This window comes from Poecilia reticulata, chromosome 18 (genome assembly GCF_904066995.2).
Source record: "Poecilia reticulata chromosome 18, P_reticulata-male-v2, whole genome shotgun sequence".
Classification (NCBI taxonomy): Eukaryota; Metazoa; Chordata; class Actinopteri; order Cyprinodontiformes; family Poeciliidae; genus Poecilia; species Poecilia reticulata.
The window spans coordinates 19,850,846-19,868,675 of NC_088847.1; the positions used below are offsets into that span (position 1 = coordinate 19,850,846).

The 17,830-nt window shown below is 36.9% G+C and overlaps 1 protein-coding gene and 2 long non-coding RNA genes across 5 annotated transcripts; all 3 read right to left on the reverse strand.

Annotated features, from left to right (window-relative positions):
* Window positions 1–1,946: 1,946 nt before the first annotated feature.
* On the reverse strand, window positions 1,947–11,598 carry LOC145548938 (uncharacterized). 3 transcript variants are annotated; one of them, XR_014084884.1, is made up of 4 exons: window positions 11,483–11,598; window positions 3,254–3,354; window positions 3,094–3,147; window positions 1,947–2,460 (listed from the first exon to the last, which is right to left on the reverse strand). It is a non-coding gene; the product is annotated as an uncharacterized LOC145548938 (long non-coding RNA). The 3 variants fall into 3 exon arrangements; XR_014084885.1 differs by lacking the exon at window positions 11,483–11,598 and adding an exon at window positions 10,279–10,409; XR_014084883.1 differs by lacking the exon at window positions 11,483–11,598 and adding an exon at window positions 3,435–3,552.
* Window positions 8,328–10,229, reverse strand: LOC145548939 (uncharacterized). The gene is made up of 3 exons (XR_014084886.1): window positions 10,098–10,229; window positions 9,933–9,986; window positions 8,328–8,907 (listed from the first exon to the last, which is right to left on the reverse strand). It is a non-coding gene; the product is annotated as an uncharacterized LOC145548939 (long non-coding RNA).
* A 2,786-nt stretch (window positions 11,599–14,384) lies between the features above and the next one.
* Window positions 14,385–15,838, reverse strand: LOC145548535 (uncharacterized). The gene is made up of 3 exons (XM_081599061.1): window positions 15,742–15,838; window positions 15,575–15,628; window positions 14,385–14,926 (listed from the first exon to the last, which is right to left on the reverse strand). Exons 1-3 carry the CDS (start codon window positions 15,817–15,819, stop codon window positions 14,642–14,644), a joined length of 417 nt encoding a protein of 138 aa, XP_081455187.1. The 5' UTR covers window positions 15,820–15,838; the 3' UTR covers window positions 14,385–14,641.
* Window positions 15,839–17,830: the final 1,992 nt, after the last annotated feature.

Sequence of the window (17,830 nt, forward strand, 5' to 3'; positions counted from 1 at the left end):
TAGGGAAGATTGAAATGTATAATCTACCCAACCTAAGACATTCTGTATCTGAATTGGCTTTCCCCATGTGGCCTTGGAAGGGCTGCTTAATTCCAAACTCCTTGAAGATATGTAAACATAAAGCTCCTTCCCACCTCACCCTCTCCTGTTATCCATGGAGCTGTGGAGCTGAGCGTTCCCAAGGACATTCCTTGATAACAAACCCTTTTCAGACTCTGCAGGAACCTCAGCCACCTGGTTTCATGGCCCTTTGATTTCACTCATGTCTTTGTTTTGCCCTTTGTTTTGTCTGAATGTTGCCATCTGCCCTAATGTGCCCTTTCCTCTTTGTTTTAGGTGGAGTACTCCCTATTTAACCCAGAAAAGGAATTAGATCAGTCACTCTTTAGCTTATTTGATCAGAAACTGTAGAGTACTCACTATTTAGAAATGGAACTAGATACTTAGCAATTGTTGAATTAAAATCATCTCTGATTTTGATGCTTATGAGGTCAGGAACATCAGGGAGTGTTCCTGACCTCATAAGCATAAAAACTGACCAGGGTGCCAAAGCTTTTATGAGAGTGTGAATACTTTTTAATATGTTAATTTTGCTTAGTTTTAACACAGGAAGCTACCCTGAGACTCTTAAAGACCTGGGATCAACTTTTGCACAAAGTTATAGCAAGCTTACCCCTTAAAGGTGCACATAGTTTCTTAAGCTTAGTGAAGCTCATACATATACTTATATTCAAATAGCATTACGTTTAGTGACACATTAAAGAAACAACAAAATCAAGGTGTTAATACTTTTATTTGAAGCCTGATACATACTGATACAACAGCAGCCATGTGTGCAAAGAACAAATTGTCTGATGAGCGAATTGTCAGCAGAAACTAACAAGCAGAAGTGTCTGTATATGAAACTGATTTAGCAGGAAAAGGCTCAGCCGCCTGCCTTGCCTCAAGGCTGCTGCTTAGACTTTTTTTTTTTTAGGTTTTGTTGGCTCTAGTGACCTTCATTTGAAAGTAGTTTGACAGGAAAGAGGGTTATGAGAGAGGGGGAGGACATGCAGCAAATGTCTCCAGGCTGGGAATTGAACCTGCGACCATATGGGTTGGGCTTTGCCCCTGCGCCACCATAGCACCCCAAGATGCTGCTTAGACTTACATGTCTCAGTTAAATGTCAGTTTTTAACACCTATGAATAGAGAAGAAAAACATCAGCTAGAACATTGGCTGATCATAGGAAAATATTGACACCCACCCCTGCAGGATATGCAGTGAATAACCAATAGACACATCTTGAACAGAAATGATAGATAGATAGATAATTTGAAATACTAATACAATATTTTACAACAATTTACAGCTTAATTAGCAACTTGTTTATAAACTAGCCATTCATAAAAATATCCATATTGTAAAGTGGTACAGACTTTATGAATTCAGAAAACATGTGATGATTAAATATTTACACTCCCAACATGTACATTGTACCTCTTTTAGGGGGGTACAGTGATGTTCTGCAGTGTTATGTCTTAAAAAACTGCAGTTGCCTTCCTGTGAAATGGGTCTACCTAGTGTGACTTCAGCAAAAATGAAAGTAAAGGAGGAAGTTGTTAAGATAAGCTGTAAATTTGTGGTGAGGCTCAAGACAACAAAACCTCAAAATCTGTTGCTTAGTTACTTAGGTGCAACAACATCCGTGTCGTACACAATAACATGTTTTCTTCATTTCAAAGTGGCACTTTGAAATGATAGATAGGTTTTGATCATTTCCAAATGTTCTCAGGATTACTGTTTAAAGACTAGGGGGTGATGCTAATGCTGTACTGAATCTGTGTGATTATCATTATTGAGTAAAGGAGCAGTTTTATGATGTGAACTCAAATTGGCTGGAATTTTTTTTATTTTTATGTATTGTTCAGATGTGGAGAACAACAACAACAAAAATATCACAAAAATCATTAGAATGAATTATTTTATTCAAGGTAAAACATTTTATGCTTTCAAACAGGATGAGTTTCACTAAATCTGTTTAACTAAAGATGCATGTAACACCAAGATGATGGGAAATGTAACCCCCTGAATTTCTTTCCAAATTAAAAACTTTCAACATTTCAAATGAAGCAACACATTCAGAGCCATACAGTGTATAGAAATGAAACACCAGATCTCACACAACGTAGCCTGGACAAGTTATAATTCATCTTTCTGCTCTTCAAGGCAATTGATTATAATCTCCGATTCCTTCAATTCCCTTTCAGTTGTCTCAATTTTTTTACCCAAGTCGTAATTCTGCTGGTCGATGACAGACTTCATGTTTATCCAGGAATCTTTCATCGTCTTCATCAGTAACTCTAAATCCTCATCAAAATCTTCCGCATTTCTCCTCATATGATCCGTCCATGGATCAATTAAGTTTATGTAGTCATTCAACAGCTCTGAAGAGCTGTCAATTTTTAAACGTCTTTCATTCTAAGGAGAAAAGATAAAACTTTATTATTGTACAGCGAACACTTCAGAGTTTCTTCTCAACATTAAAAACGGATTCAGTTGCATGCATTCCATCTTTATTTAAGATTCTACTTTTAAGCAGAGATTTAATTACAATAAATCCCAAATGCAACATCTGGAGATGTAAATCTTGTATTTGGACTTCAAGAAAAGCAAAGGTCACTGCACATTTGAAGAAGTTAGATTCAACATCATATATCAATACGTTTTGTTTTATTGTTTTTAATTTATTTACCAAGCTAATTTCTAAAGGTTTTAATAAGGGTTCAGCACACACTTTATACAAATATGTCACTGATTGATCAGGGCTCTTCAAATTCAAGCATTGAGGGCCGACCTGCTGGAACACACCTGAATCAAATGACTGAATCACTTCCTTACTATGCAGCCAAGTTCTTCAGAGTCCTACTAATGATTTCTGTATTTGACTCTAGTGTGTTGAAGCAAAGACACATCTAAAAGTTGGAGGACATCAGCCCAGAATTTGATGTGGGTTGTATATATAGAAGCATGTGCTATTTACAGATATTTCTCTCAATTTAGAGTTAGATTGAAATGCTGGCATGTTATTTAAAGCAACATTATTCTGCTCACCTTTGTTTTCTCAAGCTTTTCCTTCAGTTGCCGATTGCTTTCCTTCAACTCTGCCTGAAAGTGGGATAAAATTAACATTTAGTTTATCTTTAATTTTACTCACATTTTGCATTGTCAAAATTTAAAAAAAATTGTCCTTCACTGTTGCCACTAAACTCACCAGCTGTCTCTTGTCTGACAGGCAGTTTGTGAAGCCGATCAGACAGATCAGGGTGCAGATCAGGAACAAACCTTTCATGGTTCTTGTATCTGATGCTGAGACTGTAATGGAGAAGAAAACAAGAAATAGTTGTTGAACAGATCTATTCTAATTGTAGACCCTTAACAGTATTTGAACTTACCAGAAATGAGGAGGGAGAAGGTGGTGAATAAAACACAATGTGGGGAGGAACAACACTGAGGGTTTTTATATACCGTACCAAAGAAGTGACCTCCCCCAATGTGAGGTTTTTGAATGTGGGTGAGGTTAACTCCCCTGTGTAACAAAGCCCTGTCTGTTGTTTTTCATTTACAAAGAAACCATACTTTTACGACTCAGTTTAGAGGTTTAAACTAAAATCCCTAATGACACACATTACAAATAACCTTACTTTATAAACAATGATCTTTCACAAGGTTAGCAGAAATTAAATTAAATTAAAAGGCTCTTCATTCACATTTTCTACTTATGTTGTTTGCATAGAAATTTGAAAATGCCCATTGCTTAGTCAAATGAAGGTAAATGGAACCACACACCTCTCAGTATTCTTGCTAAAGGTGCTTCTTTACTTTCTGGATGGATGAATCTATGGTGGATAGGTTCAAACGTTTCAGGAGAGAGGCGGGGTACACCCTGGACAGGTCACCAGTCTGTCACAGGGCAACACAGAGAATTCAGAGAGACCAGTTCATCTGACTTTCATGTTTTTGGACAGTGGGAGGAAGCTGGAGTACCCATGGAGAACCCACGTATGCACAGTTATAGCAAGCTTACCCCTTAAAGGTTGTTGAGAAAAGTCGAGCTCATCCCACTTCCCCATGCTGGAGATTTTAGTTTAATAGTAACAATAAATAAATTTACCTTAAAATTAATTACACAGGTGACATCAAGACCCAACAGTAGAGTCAGACGGTAATAAAATGAATCTGGTTGTGTGTGTGTTGTTATTGTGTCCTGCAAACTTTGCTTTAATTCTACTTTTTTTTATTTAATTATAGACAGACAGACAGACAGACAGACAGACAGACAGACAGACAGACAGACAGACAGACAGACAGACAGACAGACAGACAGACAGACAGACAGACAGACAGACAGACAGACAGACAGACAGACAGACAGACAGACAGATAGATAGATAGATAGATAGATAGATAGATAGATAGATAGATAGATAGATAGATAGATAGATAGATAGATAGATAGATAGATAATTTTACAATTTACAGCTTGTTTAACAACTTGTTTATAAACTAGCCATTCATAAAAATATCCATATTGTAAAGTGGTACAGACTTCATGAATTCAGAAAACATGTGATGATTAAATATTTACACTCCCAACATGTACGCTGTACCTCTTTTAGGGGGGTACAGTGATGTTCTGCAGTGTTATGTCTTAAAAAAACTGCAGCTACCTTCCTGTGAAATGGGTCTACCTAGTGTGACTTCAGCAAAAGTAGGACATGGCAAAGTAAAGGAGGAAGTTGCAAGCTGTACATTTGAGGTGAGGCTCAAGACAACAAAACCTCAAAATCTGTTGCTTAGTTACTTAGGTGCAACAACATCCGTGTCGTACACAATAACATGTTTTCTTCATTTCAAAGTGGCACACAAGGAATGTGATTGATATATATATATATATATATATATATATATATATATATATATATATATATATGTATTTCCTGATGGGTCAGTACCTACCTACCTACCTACCTACCTACCTACCTACCTACCTACCTACCTACCTACCTACCTACCTACCTACCTACCTACCTACCTACCTACCTACCTACCTACCTACCTACCTACCTACCTACATGCACAAAGACCTCAGGCTGGGAATCAAACCCAGGACCTTCTTGCTGCAAGGCACCAGTGCTACTAACTGTGCCACTTAATTTGCTAAAATAAGAAATTCTTGAGCTACAAGGGTCACAAGGGTTTGCATTCATTTAGGCTATTGCTATAGGAAAGAAACTGCTTTCAAGTCAGTGAAACCTTGTACTGATGTGCCTGTGGCGCCTCCTAGAGGTTTACAGGGCAAACAAATATGTGGTTCTAAGTTAAATACATATCAGTCTGAATTTTTGTCAGTGACAGACATTACAGCTGTAATCCAGAGGAGTTGCAAAACTGATCAAATAATCATAATTAAAAGTAATCAATAGAAGAAAACATGGCAGAAATCATTGTTTGAGTGAAAACTGAAGAAATGACAACATGACCTATCACCAATGCTATATACTGCATGTCACATGGTTACCAGCAAAGATGTGTCTTTTCAGCTGAGTTTTGTAACCACAGCTAAAATACAAAAACAAAAACAAAGCAAACAACACAGCACACACAAACTAATGTACTCCTAGTCATATTTATCAGTTATTTACCATTGAAAGATTTAGAACAGACTCAACTGAGACAGAAGTTTTGAAGTCTTGAGAAATGTCGGCATGAAAAAGCAGTTTTAACTTTGTCACATTATGTTTGAGTTTTTGTAGTATATAACTGTAAATTAAAACAATGTAATTTAAGAAGCAGAATGGGCTCATGCCTTGTAAGGTGAGCTCTCAGTTTTATTCAATATTAGCACTTTATTCAAAGATAAACGAAACAAAAATAAACAAAACTGTTTCCAATGTACAACCTTGCATAATTTATTTGAATTTCCTCTAAATCCTATAATTAAAACCTAATTTTTTATTCCACTTTCCATTTGTTCTTAATTTTCTTATTAAAGAACACATGACAAGAAATAATTGGAAAGAGCAGAAACAAAAGCAATGTTTTTTTTTTTCTGGGTGCAAGGCCAGCAACTTTTAATTCCTCATAAAAGAAAAGAACAACTTGCAATTTTATAAATTTTAACACATAAAATAATCTAGTCTTTACAAGATTATAAGTAACTTTATAGCAGTGTTTCCCAACCCTGGTCCTCAAGGCACACTGACCAGCATGTTTTAGATATTGTCCTGATTCAGCACACATGATTTCATTTAATGGCTGATTAACAGGGTTTTTCTGAATTGCAGTCATCTGAATAGGGTGTGTTGAAGCAGGGGAACATGTAAAACATGCAGGTCAGTGTGCCTTGAGGACCAGGGCTGGGAAACACTGCTTTATAGGACCACAGGTACACCAAAATACACTGCAGTTTCTAACATTTTATTGGTATCAAAGCCAGACATTTAGAACAAATAAAAACTAAAAGCAAAAGTGCTCACTGTGGAACACTGTTCTTTTTCATCGTATCATCATCAGTAAAGATAATAAGACTACACACTTAAACATTACAGAATGACCACTAGCGGAACAAGTTGGCGTCGGGCCGGGGGGCGGGGCCTATGACCGGGCCCCTCACGTGTAGAGTGAGGAAACTGTAGATTAAAGGCGGGGGTGGGGTGGGGGGTCAGGCAGGTTGGGACAGTCATTTACTTACACCTTTCTGAACAGGCGAGGGCGCACTTTCTCCGTCTAAAATCAGACATTAGAGCATCTTGAAACCATTCCTCCCTCCCTGGCACCTCCAGACCCGGACCGGGGGCAGCCGCTCCCCCAGACCCCCCCAATAGCTCCGTGCCTAAGAATGACAATTCCAGTTTCTGGATAACTTTAACATTTGTCACAGTATTATTGTTAATTATTTATGCACTAATGTTGTGTGACCGATAAAAAAATTTCACATTGTATCTTCTGACTGTGCCAGTTTGTCTATAACCCTCTCCAGTTGTTTCACCTTGTCTTCATATTCTTGAGTTCTTGCCTCTTCCGTTTCAAATTCTTTAATCAAATAAAAAAAGAGTTTCCTTCATGAAGCCTTTTACCTGCTTTATGAGTTTAGGTATATATTCACTGTTTGAGCTCCTCTTCCCTTCTGTGTGAAGAAACAAAACTATTGGTATCTCAGATATATTTGGTTTCTCTTATGTTCCACAGTGTACCACTGTTTATGATCATTTACAAGGTTAGCAGGAAGCAAATTAACAGGTGCTTCATTTATATTTTCTACTTCTTATCTTGTTTGTATAGAAATTTGAAAATGCCCATTGCTTAGTCAAATGAAGCCAAATGGAACTACACACAACCCTTGCTATTGCTACTATGAAAGGTGCTTCTTTACTTTCATTTTCCCAGAAGTTACCTATGACAGATCCAGGAAAGCTGTAGTTACTGCATCAACTACAGTTGTGAAATTAAATGGATTCCATTGAGGAACCAATGGATTCCTCAATCAAACCATTGGGGAACCAATGGGTTCCTCAATGGAATCCATTGGTTCCTCAATAGATTTCATTGCTGGAGGGTTCTATTTCACACAACAGCTAAGCAGATTGTTAAAGCACTGAATTGAGTGCGAAGCCAGGAGAAACAACCAGGAAGGCCATGTGAGGACTCAGGCTTCAAAATCCTAAAACGTCCTTGTACATCAGAGAGACATTTTAAAGTCATATGTCTTTTATTGAACAGAGTTACCAAACTGTTTTTTTTTATTGTAAAGTCTTATTGTACAAATAAAATCAATTAAATATCAATTGATAAATGCATGGTGACTGACTGGGTTTAATGCTCACCAATACTCACCTGTTCTCTTGTTTTCTGTTCTTAGAAACTGAATATATTTGCAGAATTAACATTTATGCAAACAAGTCATCTTTCTTTTTTTTGTCCATAATTTTACAAATATATGAAATTTTAATTTAATTTGAAATGATGCCATTTGTCATTTATATCAGAAAATTAAACTCATATAGATACGTTACACATAGAGCGGTATATTTCAAATCTTTATTTCCTGTCATTTTGTTCTTCATAACTTACAGATAATGAAAATCCAAGTGTCCCAGAAAATTAGAAAATCGGATCAACAAAGGAAATTATGATGTCTGTCTGTCTATCTGTGTCTGTCTGTCTGTCTGTCCCAAATGTTCTCAAGATTATTGTTTAGAGACTGGGTGTCATGCTAATACTGTACTGTCTTTCTGTCATAATTTTTGAGGAAAGGAGCAGATGAACTCTAAATGGCTGGATTTGTTTAGATTTTTTTATTTAATGTGCTGTTAAAATGTGGAGAACAACAACAAAAATTACAAAAATCATCAGAATGAATTAGTTAATTATTACTTCAATCAGTTACAGGATGAGTTTTATTAATCACTAAATCTGTTTAAACTACTGATGCATGTAACCCCAAGATGATGGGAACTTTAACCCACTGAATTGCTTTCAAAATAAAAAACTTTCAACATTTAAAATGAAGCAACACATTCAGAGTCATAAAGTGTATAGAAATGAAACACCCAAACTCACACAAATAGCCTGGACAAGTTATAATTCAGCTTGCTGCTCTTCCAGGAAATTGAACAAAATCTCATTTTTCTTCATTCGCTGTTGAAGTTTCACCATTTTTATACCGAAGTCATTATTCGTCTTGTCGATAGTAGACTTCATCTCTACCACGATGTCCTTCATCTTCTTCATCAGTGCTTCCACTGGCAAAAAGTCCCAATAAAATTCTGGGGCATATTGCTTGACCAGTGCCATCAATGGATCTATCATGTTTATGACGTTAGTCATCAGTTCTGAAAATCTGTCATTGATGGCACTTCTCTCATACTAAGGGGAAAAAGGTAAAACATTTTTACTGTATGGCGAACATATCAGAGGTTCTTGTCACCATTAGAATCATAATACTGTTATTAGTAATGGCTTGAGTTAAATACATTTTATCTTGATAATCAAAATCAACAAGACATGATTTTTTTTTAAGATTCTACAGAGAGGCACAGTTAAGGTTTGTGGTTACTTTTGATATAATTACTATAAATCCCAAGTCCACAATTTAAAGTTGTAAATTAGGTATTTGGACTTAAGGAAAACCTAAGTTTGCTGCAAATTTGAAAAAGTTAGAGCCTGAAGGCGTTAGATTCAATGTCAAAGGTCCTAAAAAATTTTCATTTTATTGTTTGTTATCGTTTATCAAACAAATTTCTAAAACGTTTTAGCACACACTTTCTAAACCTGCGTCATCAGAATCAATCAGGGCTCATCAAATCCTCATATCCAAGTCTTGAGGGCTGGTGTGCTGCGATGTGGCCACAGCAGCCCACCAGTGGTGTGTGTCCCTCGCTGGTCCAACACACCCGAATCAACGACTGAATCACCTCGTTAGTATGCAGTCAGGTTTTCCAGAGTTTTGCAAATGACTGCATTATTTGACTTAGTTATGTTGAAGACACATCTACAAGTTTCAGAACATCAGCCTGGATGTGAAGACCCCAGATATGGATGAAGGTTGAACAAACCTACAATTTATTAACTTAACCTAAGCTTCCAAATTTCATTTAACACATTAAAAAAGTTGAATAATGTATAAAGTTCAGTTTTGCTTACTTGACAAAATCAATTTCACTTTACTTGAACTTATTTTTCATGTAACAAAATATGTACTTTATGCAAACAATGGCCTTGCTTGATAAACATAAATACATTATGCAAATAGTTGCCTTAATTATTTAAGTAGACAGGGGAGAATGTTTTTATCAGTGTATACTGAGAGAACAGTTCTCTCTGTTAAGAATTAGAGTAAAATTCATTAAAAAATGCTGGAATGTAATTTAATGTAACAGTATTGTACTCACCATCAGTTTCTCCAGCACTTCCTTCATTTGTTGATATGTTTCTTTCAACTCTGCCTAAAAATGGGATACATTTGGTGTTCAGTCTCTCTCACATACATGAAAAAGTAACTGATTAACTGTCAACATTTCTAAAAATCCTTCGATCACTGTTGCTAATAAACTCACCAGCTGTCTCTTGTCTAACAGGCAGTTTGTGAAGCCGACCAGACTGATCAGGGTGCAGATCAGGAACAAACCTTTCATGGTTCTGGTATCTGATGCTGAGACTGTAATGGAGAAGAAAACAAGAAATAGTTGTTGAACAGATATATTCTAATTGTAGACTTTTAACATTATTTGAACTTACCTGAAACGTGGAGAAGGTGGTGAATGAAAATCAGATTGGGGAGGAACAACACAGAGGGTTTTTATATGCTGTACTTCAGCATATAATCCCCAGTGGGATGTTTTGGTGAGGTTAACTCACAAAGGACTGGTCTGTTGTATATCATTTACAGAGAAAACATATTTTCAGTTTCATTTTAGATGTTTGAACCAAAATCTCTAATGACACACATTACCAATAAACATACTTTTTTCAAGTTTTGTTAATAACTAAACATTTTTAACTAAAACACATATCACCTCCAATTATGGTTTCTTTCCATCACATATGTTGATGGGATTGGAAGCAGCAACCCACTACCCAACCCATCACAGGATGAGATAAATGAAAGTGGATATCTACTAAACTAACAAATATGTAATAAAACTAACTTTGTCATGACAGTATATTACAAGGGGGAAAAATTAGCTCCTCTTCTGTTCTGTGTGAAGAAACAAAACTATTGGTATCTCAGAAATATTTGGTTTCTCTTATGTTCCACAGTGTACCACTGTTTATGATCATTTACAATGTTAGCAGGAAGCAAATTAACAGATGCTTCATTTATATTTTCTACTTCTTAGCTTGTTTGTATAGAAATTTGAAAATGCCCTTTACTTAGTCAAATAAAGGCAAATTAAACTCCCTCATTGTTCTTGCTATCACTATTTACTTTGAAAGGTGTCTTTTTCTTTCATTTTCCCAGAAATTACCTATGGCAGATTTATTTCACAGGGAAGTAGTAGCTACAGCATCAGCTACAGTGAAATAAAATGGATTCCTTTGCCATGTTGTGTACACTACAAACTTCCTCTAGCTGAGGCCTGGATGCTGGAGGTTCTATTTCACACAACGGCTAAGACTGATTGACAGACGGGATTCGAAGCAGCAACCCACTGATTACAAGATGAGCCTCTTCCCTCTGATACCCCGTTGCTCCTGTATGGCAACAATTGCTGCCATGTGAGGAACAAAACTGCTGGTTTCTCAGAAATATTTGTTTTCCTTTATTCTCCACAGTGTGTTACGGTTTCTGCTCTTTCACAAGGTCAGCAGAAAGCAAATTAACAGGTACATCATTCATGTTTTCTACTTATCTTGTTTGCACATAAATTTGAATATGCCCTTTGCTTAGTCAAATAAAAGCAAACTGAACTCCCTCATTGTTCTTGCTATCACTACTTACCTTTAAAGGTGTCTTTTACTTTCATTTTCCCAGAAGTTACCTATGGAGGATCTATTTAAGAGGAAAGCAGTAGTTATAGCATCAGCTACAGTTGTCAAATTAAATGGATTCCATTACCCCTTGATTGATACCAGCTGTGTATCTTGTTCCTGGTCAGGTTCTCGTCTATTTAGTCCTGTGGTTCTTAACCTTTTTTGAGATACCGAACCCACCAGTTTGATATGCACATTCACTGAACCCTTCTGTAGTGATAAATAAAATATTATATATATTAAAAAAAATGTCCCCCCCCCCAAATTCAAGATATAGGGGTAACCCAACTAGACTCATTAAGTCTGGGTCATTAAGATCACTAAGTCTTCTTAAAAGATAGAGTCTCTGAGAACAGTTTTTCAAAATATAGTCAGTGTTTTCATCAAAGTTGAACTGACTGTCCAGGAACGACCCAAGGTATTTAAAATTTGCCACAGTTTCAACAGGTTGGCCATCGAGAGAAACTGGAATCACTTTAAGGTTTTGTTTAGATTATTTAATTAGAGAATGAAAAATTAATAATAAATAATAAAGACTTTGCGATATTCAAATTTAGTAATGTAATTATATTAGTTGTGTTACCACCTCCACACCATTAGAGGCAGTACCAACCCCGAAAAGATGCAGATTTAGAATTACACCGAAAGCTAGATTTGCTGAAAAGACACAAGTTTAAATCCATGCTCAGAGTGGAGCTCCTTCAATCAGGGCTCCTCCCCAGCACTGATTGGCTAAGCAATGTAACGTGATCCTCTGCAGCAAGTGATGGCAAAGCGGGACGTCATCACGACTTTACACAAGTGTGTCTTTACCTCCGTGGCAGAGGCTCCACCGAACCCCTGAGACCGACTCACCGAACCCCTGGGGTTCAATCGAACCCAGGTTAAGAACCACTGGTTTAGTCGTTTGTTTGGTCACATGTCTATGCATTTGTTTCCAGTTGCTACCAGTTCTGAGCTCTTAGCCTTCTGCTCAGCTGTGCTGCCTGGATTTTTGTAATTTGTTTTTTCATCATTAAACCATCATCATTTTTGCACCAACCTGGGTTCTCCGTGTCATCCTCACCATTTCAACCAGCAAATCATGACAGTTAGCAAATGTTTTTTTTATTTATTTTTATTGTAAAGTCTTATTGTCTTCGACAGACTGGCGACCTTGTCCAGGTGACCCCGCCTCTCGCCCAGAACATTAGCTGGAGATGGGCACCAGCAGCCCTCCGTTCCGACCACACTAAGGGACAAGGGTGTAGAGAAAATGGATGGATGGATTAAAGTCTTATTGTACAAATGAAATCAATTAACTGCATTGTGACAGGGTTTAATGCAGTGTTTCCCAACCCTGGTCCTCCAGGCACACTGACCTGCATGTTTTCGATGATCCCCTGCTTCAACACACCCCATTCAGATGAGTGCAATTCAGCAAAACCCTATTAATCAGCCAACAATTGAAATCATGTGTGCTGAAGCAGGGGAACATCTAAAACATGCAGGTCAGTGTGCCTGGAGGACCAGGGTTGGGAAACACTGGTTTAATGGTCACCAATACTCATCTGTTCTCTGTTGTGAGAATTGTTTTCAGTACTTTGTAACTTTGAATGTATTTGCAGAATTAACATATATGCAAACAAGTCATCTTTCTTTTGTTTGTCCATATTTTTATAAATATATGAAATTTTAAATCTATGCTGTGATATAATTTAAAATGATGTTATTTGCCATTTATGTCAAAGTGAAACTCGTATAGATACATTATACATATAGTGGTATATTTCAAGTCTTTATTTCCTGTCATTTTGATCTTTATAGCTTACAGATACTGAACATCCAAAAGTGCATAGTAAGGAAGTGTCCCACTTCCTTACTATGCAGCCAAGTTCTTCAGAGTCCTACTGTTTAATGCAACTTTATTCTGCTCACCTTTGTTTTCTCAAGCTTTTCCTTCAGTTGATGATGCTTTTCCTTCAACTCTGCCTGAAGGTGGGATAAAATGTACATTTAGTTTTCCTCACATTTTCCATTGTCAAAATAATAAAAAAAATTGTCCTTCACTGTTGCTAATAAACTCACCAGTTGTCTCTTGTCTAACAGGCAGTTTGTGAAGCCGACCAGACTGATCAGGGTGCAGATCAGGAACAAACCTTTCATGGTTCTGGTATCTGATGCCGTGACGACTATGGAGAAGAAAATAAGGAATGGATGGGTCTACAATTATTTTTCTAATTGTAGACCCTTAACAATATTTAAACTTACCAGACATGTGGAGATGGTGGTGAATGAAAAACATGTGGGGAGGAACAACACTGAGGGTTTTTATATACTGTACTTCAGAAGTGACCTCACCCAGTGTGATGGTTTGGTTTTATGGTTGTAGGTGAGGTTAACTGTCATGTACACTCCACTGTGTAACAGTGTTTCTCTGTTGTTTCATTTTTAGAGATAAACCATATTTTTAAGTTTCAATTTAGATGAATAGATTAAAATTACTATTGACAGACCTTATAATAAAGTTACAATCTAAACAGTAAGCAATACTTTTTATTAGTACAGAGTAAAGCACTGATAATGATTAGCTAATTGTTATCAAATGATCCACCATGGGATATCTTAGGTATGTTAACTTGAATATTTTGAATATTTTTAATTGAACACCATGGGAAAAAGGTGTTCTTAATTTTAACCCCTTAACAGGTGGTTAAAGACTAAGGGTGATGCTAATACTGTATTGAATCTTTGTGTCATTATTGAGTATCATTAAGAGCAGTAGTTAATTGCTATTTATAGCACATTTATTTCTTTAATGTAAAATCAAAGATGTCTGGAAGATGTTTTAATTAATGAGGTGTTCAGATGTGGAGAATAAAAAGAAAAAATCAGGAGAATGAATTATTTTATTCAAGGTAAAGAATCATCAATATAATTTGCTCTGTTCAACATTGTATGCATTTGTAAACAGTTGCAGGATGAGTTTTATTAATCACTAAATCTGTTTAACTGAAAATGCATACCACCCCAAGATGATGGGAACTTTGTAACCCACTGAATTTCTTTCTAAATCAAGCAACACATTCAAAGCCATAGAACAAATAGAAATGAAACAGTCGATCCCACACAACGTAGCCTGGACAAGTTAGAATTCATCTTTCTGCCCTTCAAAGAAATTGATTAGGTCATCAGTTTCCTTCATTTTACTTTCAAGTTCCTGTATTTTCACAAATAAATCATCATTCTTCTCATCGAGAGAAGACTTCATCTTCAGAAAGACAACCTTTATCTTCTCCGTCAGTGCCTTCAGTTCCAAAACCTCGTCAGGGAATTGCTCCGCAACCTCCTTCGTCATTTCTCGCAATGGATCTATTTTGTTTATGTCAGTCATCAGTTCTGAAGATTTGTCAATATTTGAACTGTGGTTATTCTAAGGAGGAAATGATGACAATTATTTATTGTATGGGAAACACCTCAGAGGTTCTTCTCAGCATTAGGATCACAAAGCTGTTATTGATAATGAATTCAGTTACATGCATTTCATCTCAATCATCTAAAATTAATAAAACCTAATTTCTTTTTTTAAGGTTGCATATTTGAACAGAGATTCGGGATAAAGGCTCATAATTACTTTTGTTAAAACTACAATAAATCCCAAATACAAAGTTTAAAGTTGTAAATCTTGTATTTGGATTTCATGAAAAACAAAGTGCACTAAAAGTCATCAGTATTGGTATCAATCAGGTGTCCTCAAAGCCACGACTTAATGGCTGGTGTGCTGCAACATTTACACAGATCACTCCCTGGTCCAACACACCTGAATTAAATGACTGAATCACCTCCTTAGTATGCAGCCAAGTTTTCCTGCTAATGGTTTCATTATTTGACTCAGGTGTGTTGAAACAGACAGATCTAAAAGCTGCAGAACCCTGGCCTTAAAAGCTTGGATTTGAAGACCCCATTTGTAAATGAAGGTTGAACAAAACTACATCGATACTGAGAGAACAAGAAGTTGTCTCAGTTTAGTTATATTAAAAATAAAATGCTGGCATGTAATTTACTGTAAAATTCTTCTCACCTTCACTTCCTCAAGCATTTCCTTCAGTTGCTGATTGGTTTCCTTCAACTCTGCCTGAAAGCGGGATGAAATTGATATTTAGTTTCTCTCACATACATAAAGACCGGTAAATGATTAACTGTCAAAATTTCTAAAAATCCTTCCACCACTGTTGCTAATAAACTCACCAGCTGTCCCTTGTCAAACAGGGAGTTGGAGAAGCCGACCAGACTGATCAGGGTGCAGATCAGGAACAAACCTTTCATGGTTCTGGTATCTGATGCCGTGACGACTATGGAGAAGAAAATAAGGAATGGATGGGTCTACAATTATTTTTCTAATTGTAGACCCTTAACAATATTTAAACTTACCAGACATGTGGAGATGGTGGTGAATGAAAAACATGTGGGGAGGAACAACACTGAGGGTTTTTATATACTGTACTTTAGAAGTAACGTCACCCAGTGTGATGTTTTGGGTGAATGAATGTGGGTGAGGTTAGCCGTCACTATGTACACTCCACTGTGCAACCTGTGTAGCCTGTTGTGTTGCTTGTGTTTCAATTTCAGAGAAACTATGTTTTTTCTTTTTAAGTTTAATCTACATTTAAACTAAAATAACTTGTACAAATAAGTTTGCTTTTTAAACAGTAGATAAGTAATACTTTTCAACGGTGCAGAGGAAGGCAATTCATTAAACAATTCATACTAACAAATTATCCACCATACGATGTCTTAAAGACACATTGGTTTCAGGATTTTGATATTTGTCTAAATGAACACCAGGGAGAAACATGTGTTCTTTATTTGAATAAGTTTCCTCATTTTATTACCCTTATTTGACCACATAGTAATTTTCAAATGGGCTACAAGATTTGACTTAGCTAAGTGTTTTTAGACACATCTGTCCACATTCCTATGTGTCACTGAGACTGAGTCCAAATGCAACAATACTTGGAACTAAACAGCACAAGAAATGGCCACTGGTCCCAACACTACTACTTCCAGTCATTCACTCATTCATTCATCCACACATTCACACACTGATGGTGGTCAGCTACATTGTAGCTGTCCTGGTAACCTTACTGAAGCAAAGCTGCCATACAACTGGCTCGAGAGTATCAATTGTAACACTCAAGGCAGATCAAGTGTCTTTACCAAGGACAAAACGACTAAGACAAATTCACAGACCAGATTTTACAGGATGAAACTCTTCCCTCAGATCCACCATTGATTTTATATGGCAAATTTGCTGCTGTATGAAGAACAAAAATAATGATATCTCAGACATGTCTGATTTATCTTATGTTCCAGTGTACCACTGTTTCAGCTCTTCCACAGGGTTAACAGGAAGCAAATTAACAGGCACTTCATTCACATTTTGTAGGAGGCAAATTATCAGATGCGTCATTCATATGATCTACTTCTTGTTTGGACATACATTTCTAAATGCCAAACCTTTTGTCATACAAAGGCAAATGGAACAAGACACACCCCACATTATTCTTGCTACTTACTCTGAAAGGTGCTTCTTTACTTTCATTTTCCCGGAAGTTACCTGTGGCAGATTCATTTCACAGGAAAGCAGTAGTTACAGCATCAGTTAAAGTTGTGAAATAAAATGGATTCCATTGAAAGTTCATGTACAAGTCAAATTCGATTCCTCTGGCAGAGGCCTGGCGGGTTTACACAACGTCTTAGATGCTCTTAGGGTTGAGCTGTTCTATTTCTATTCCACCACAGTGTCCAGACGAATGGCTATTATCTCTTCATTTAGCGTGATATAAATCACATAAGATCTTAGCTCTGCAGGGTTTCCCGTAGTGTATTATAAGCCTGGTGGGTTGCCAGGCTTTACTTGCCCCCTCACCAGGCTGTCGGAAGCAACAAGTACTGATTGTTTTTTTCAAAGACAGGGTTGTGCACCAATCGTGCCATCCTCACCCGCTCTTGCGGAGCAGGTTGTGCGCCTCAGAATTTTAGTAACTTTTCACAGATTGGGCACAACACCTTTTATTCAAAATGGTCTATTTGGAAGATATTTTTGCAGAGCAGCTTCACCTTTGCATGATCCCTTTATGAAGCAAGATATGTACACGTCAAGTATGAAATCCTCACCGCTTGCTTAATACAAGTCTCTAAAAGTGTAACTATCATGTCAATGGTGGACTTCCCTGCCACCTCGATCACCAGGTTTAGCAAGTTTTCTTGGGGAAACTTGAACTGGGCTTAAGGCTGAGGATCCAGGGGCTCACACCAATCATGTCGTCCATCATGT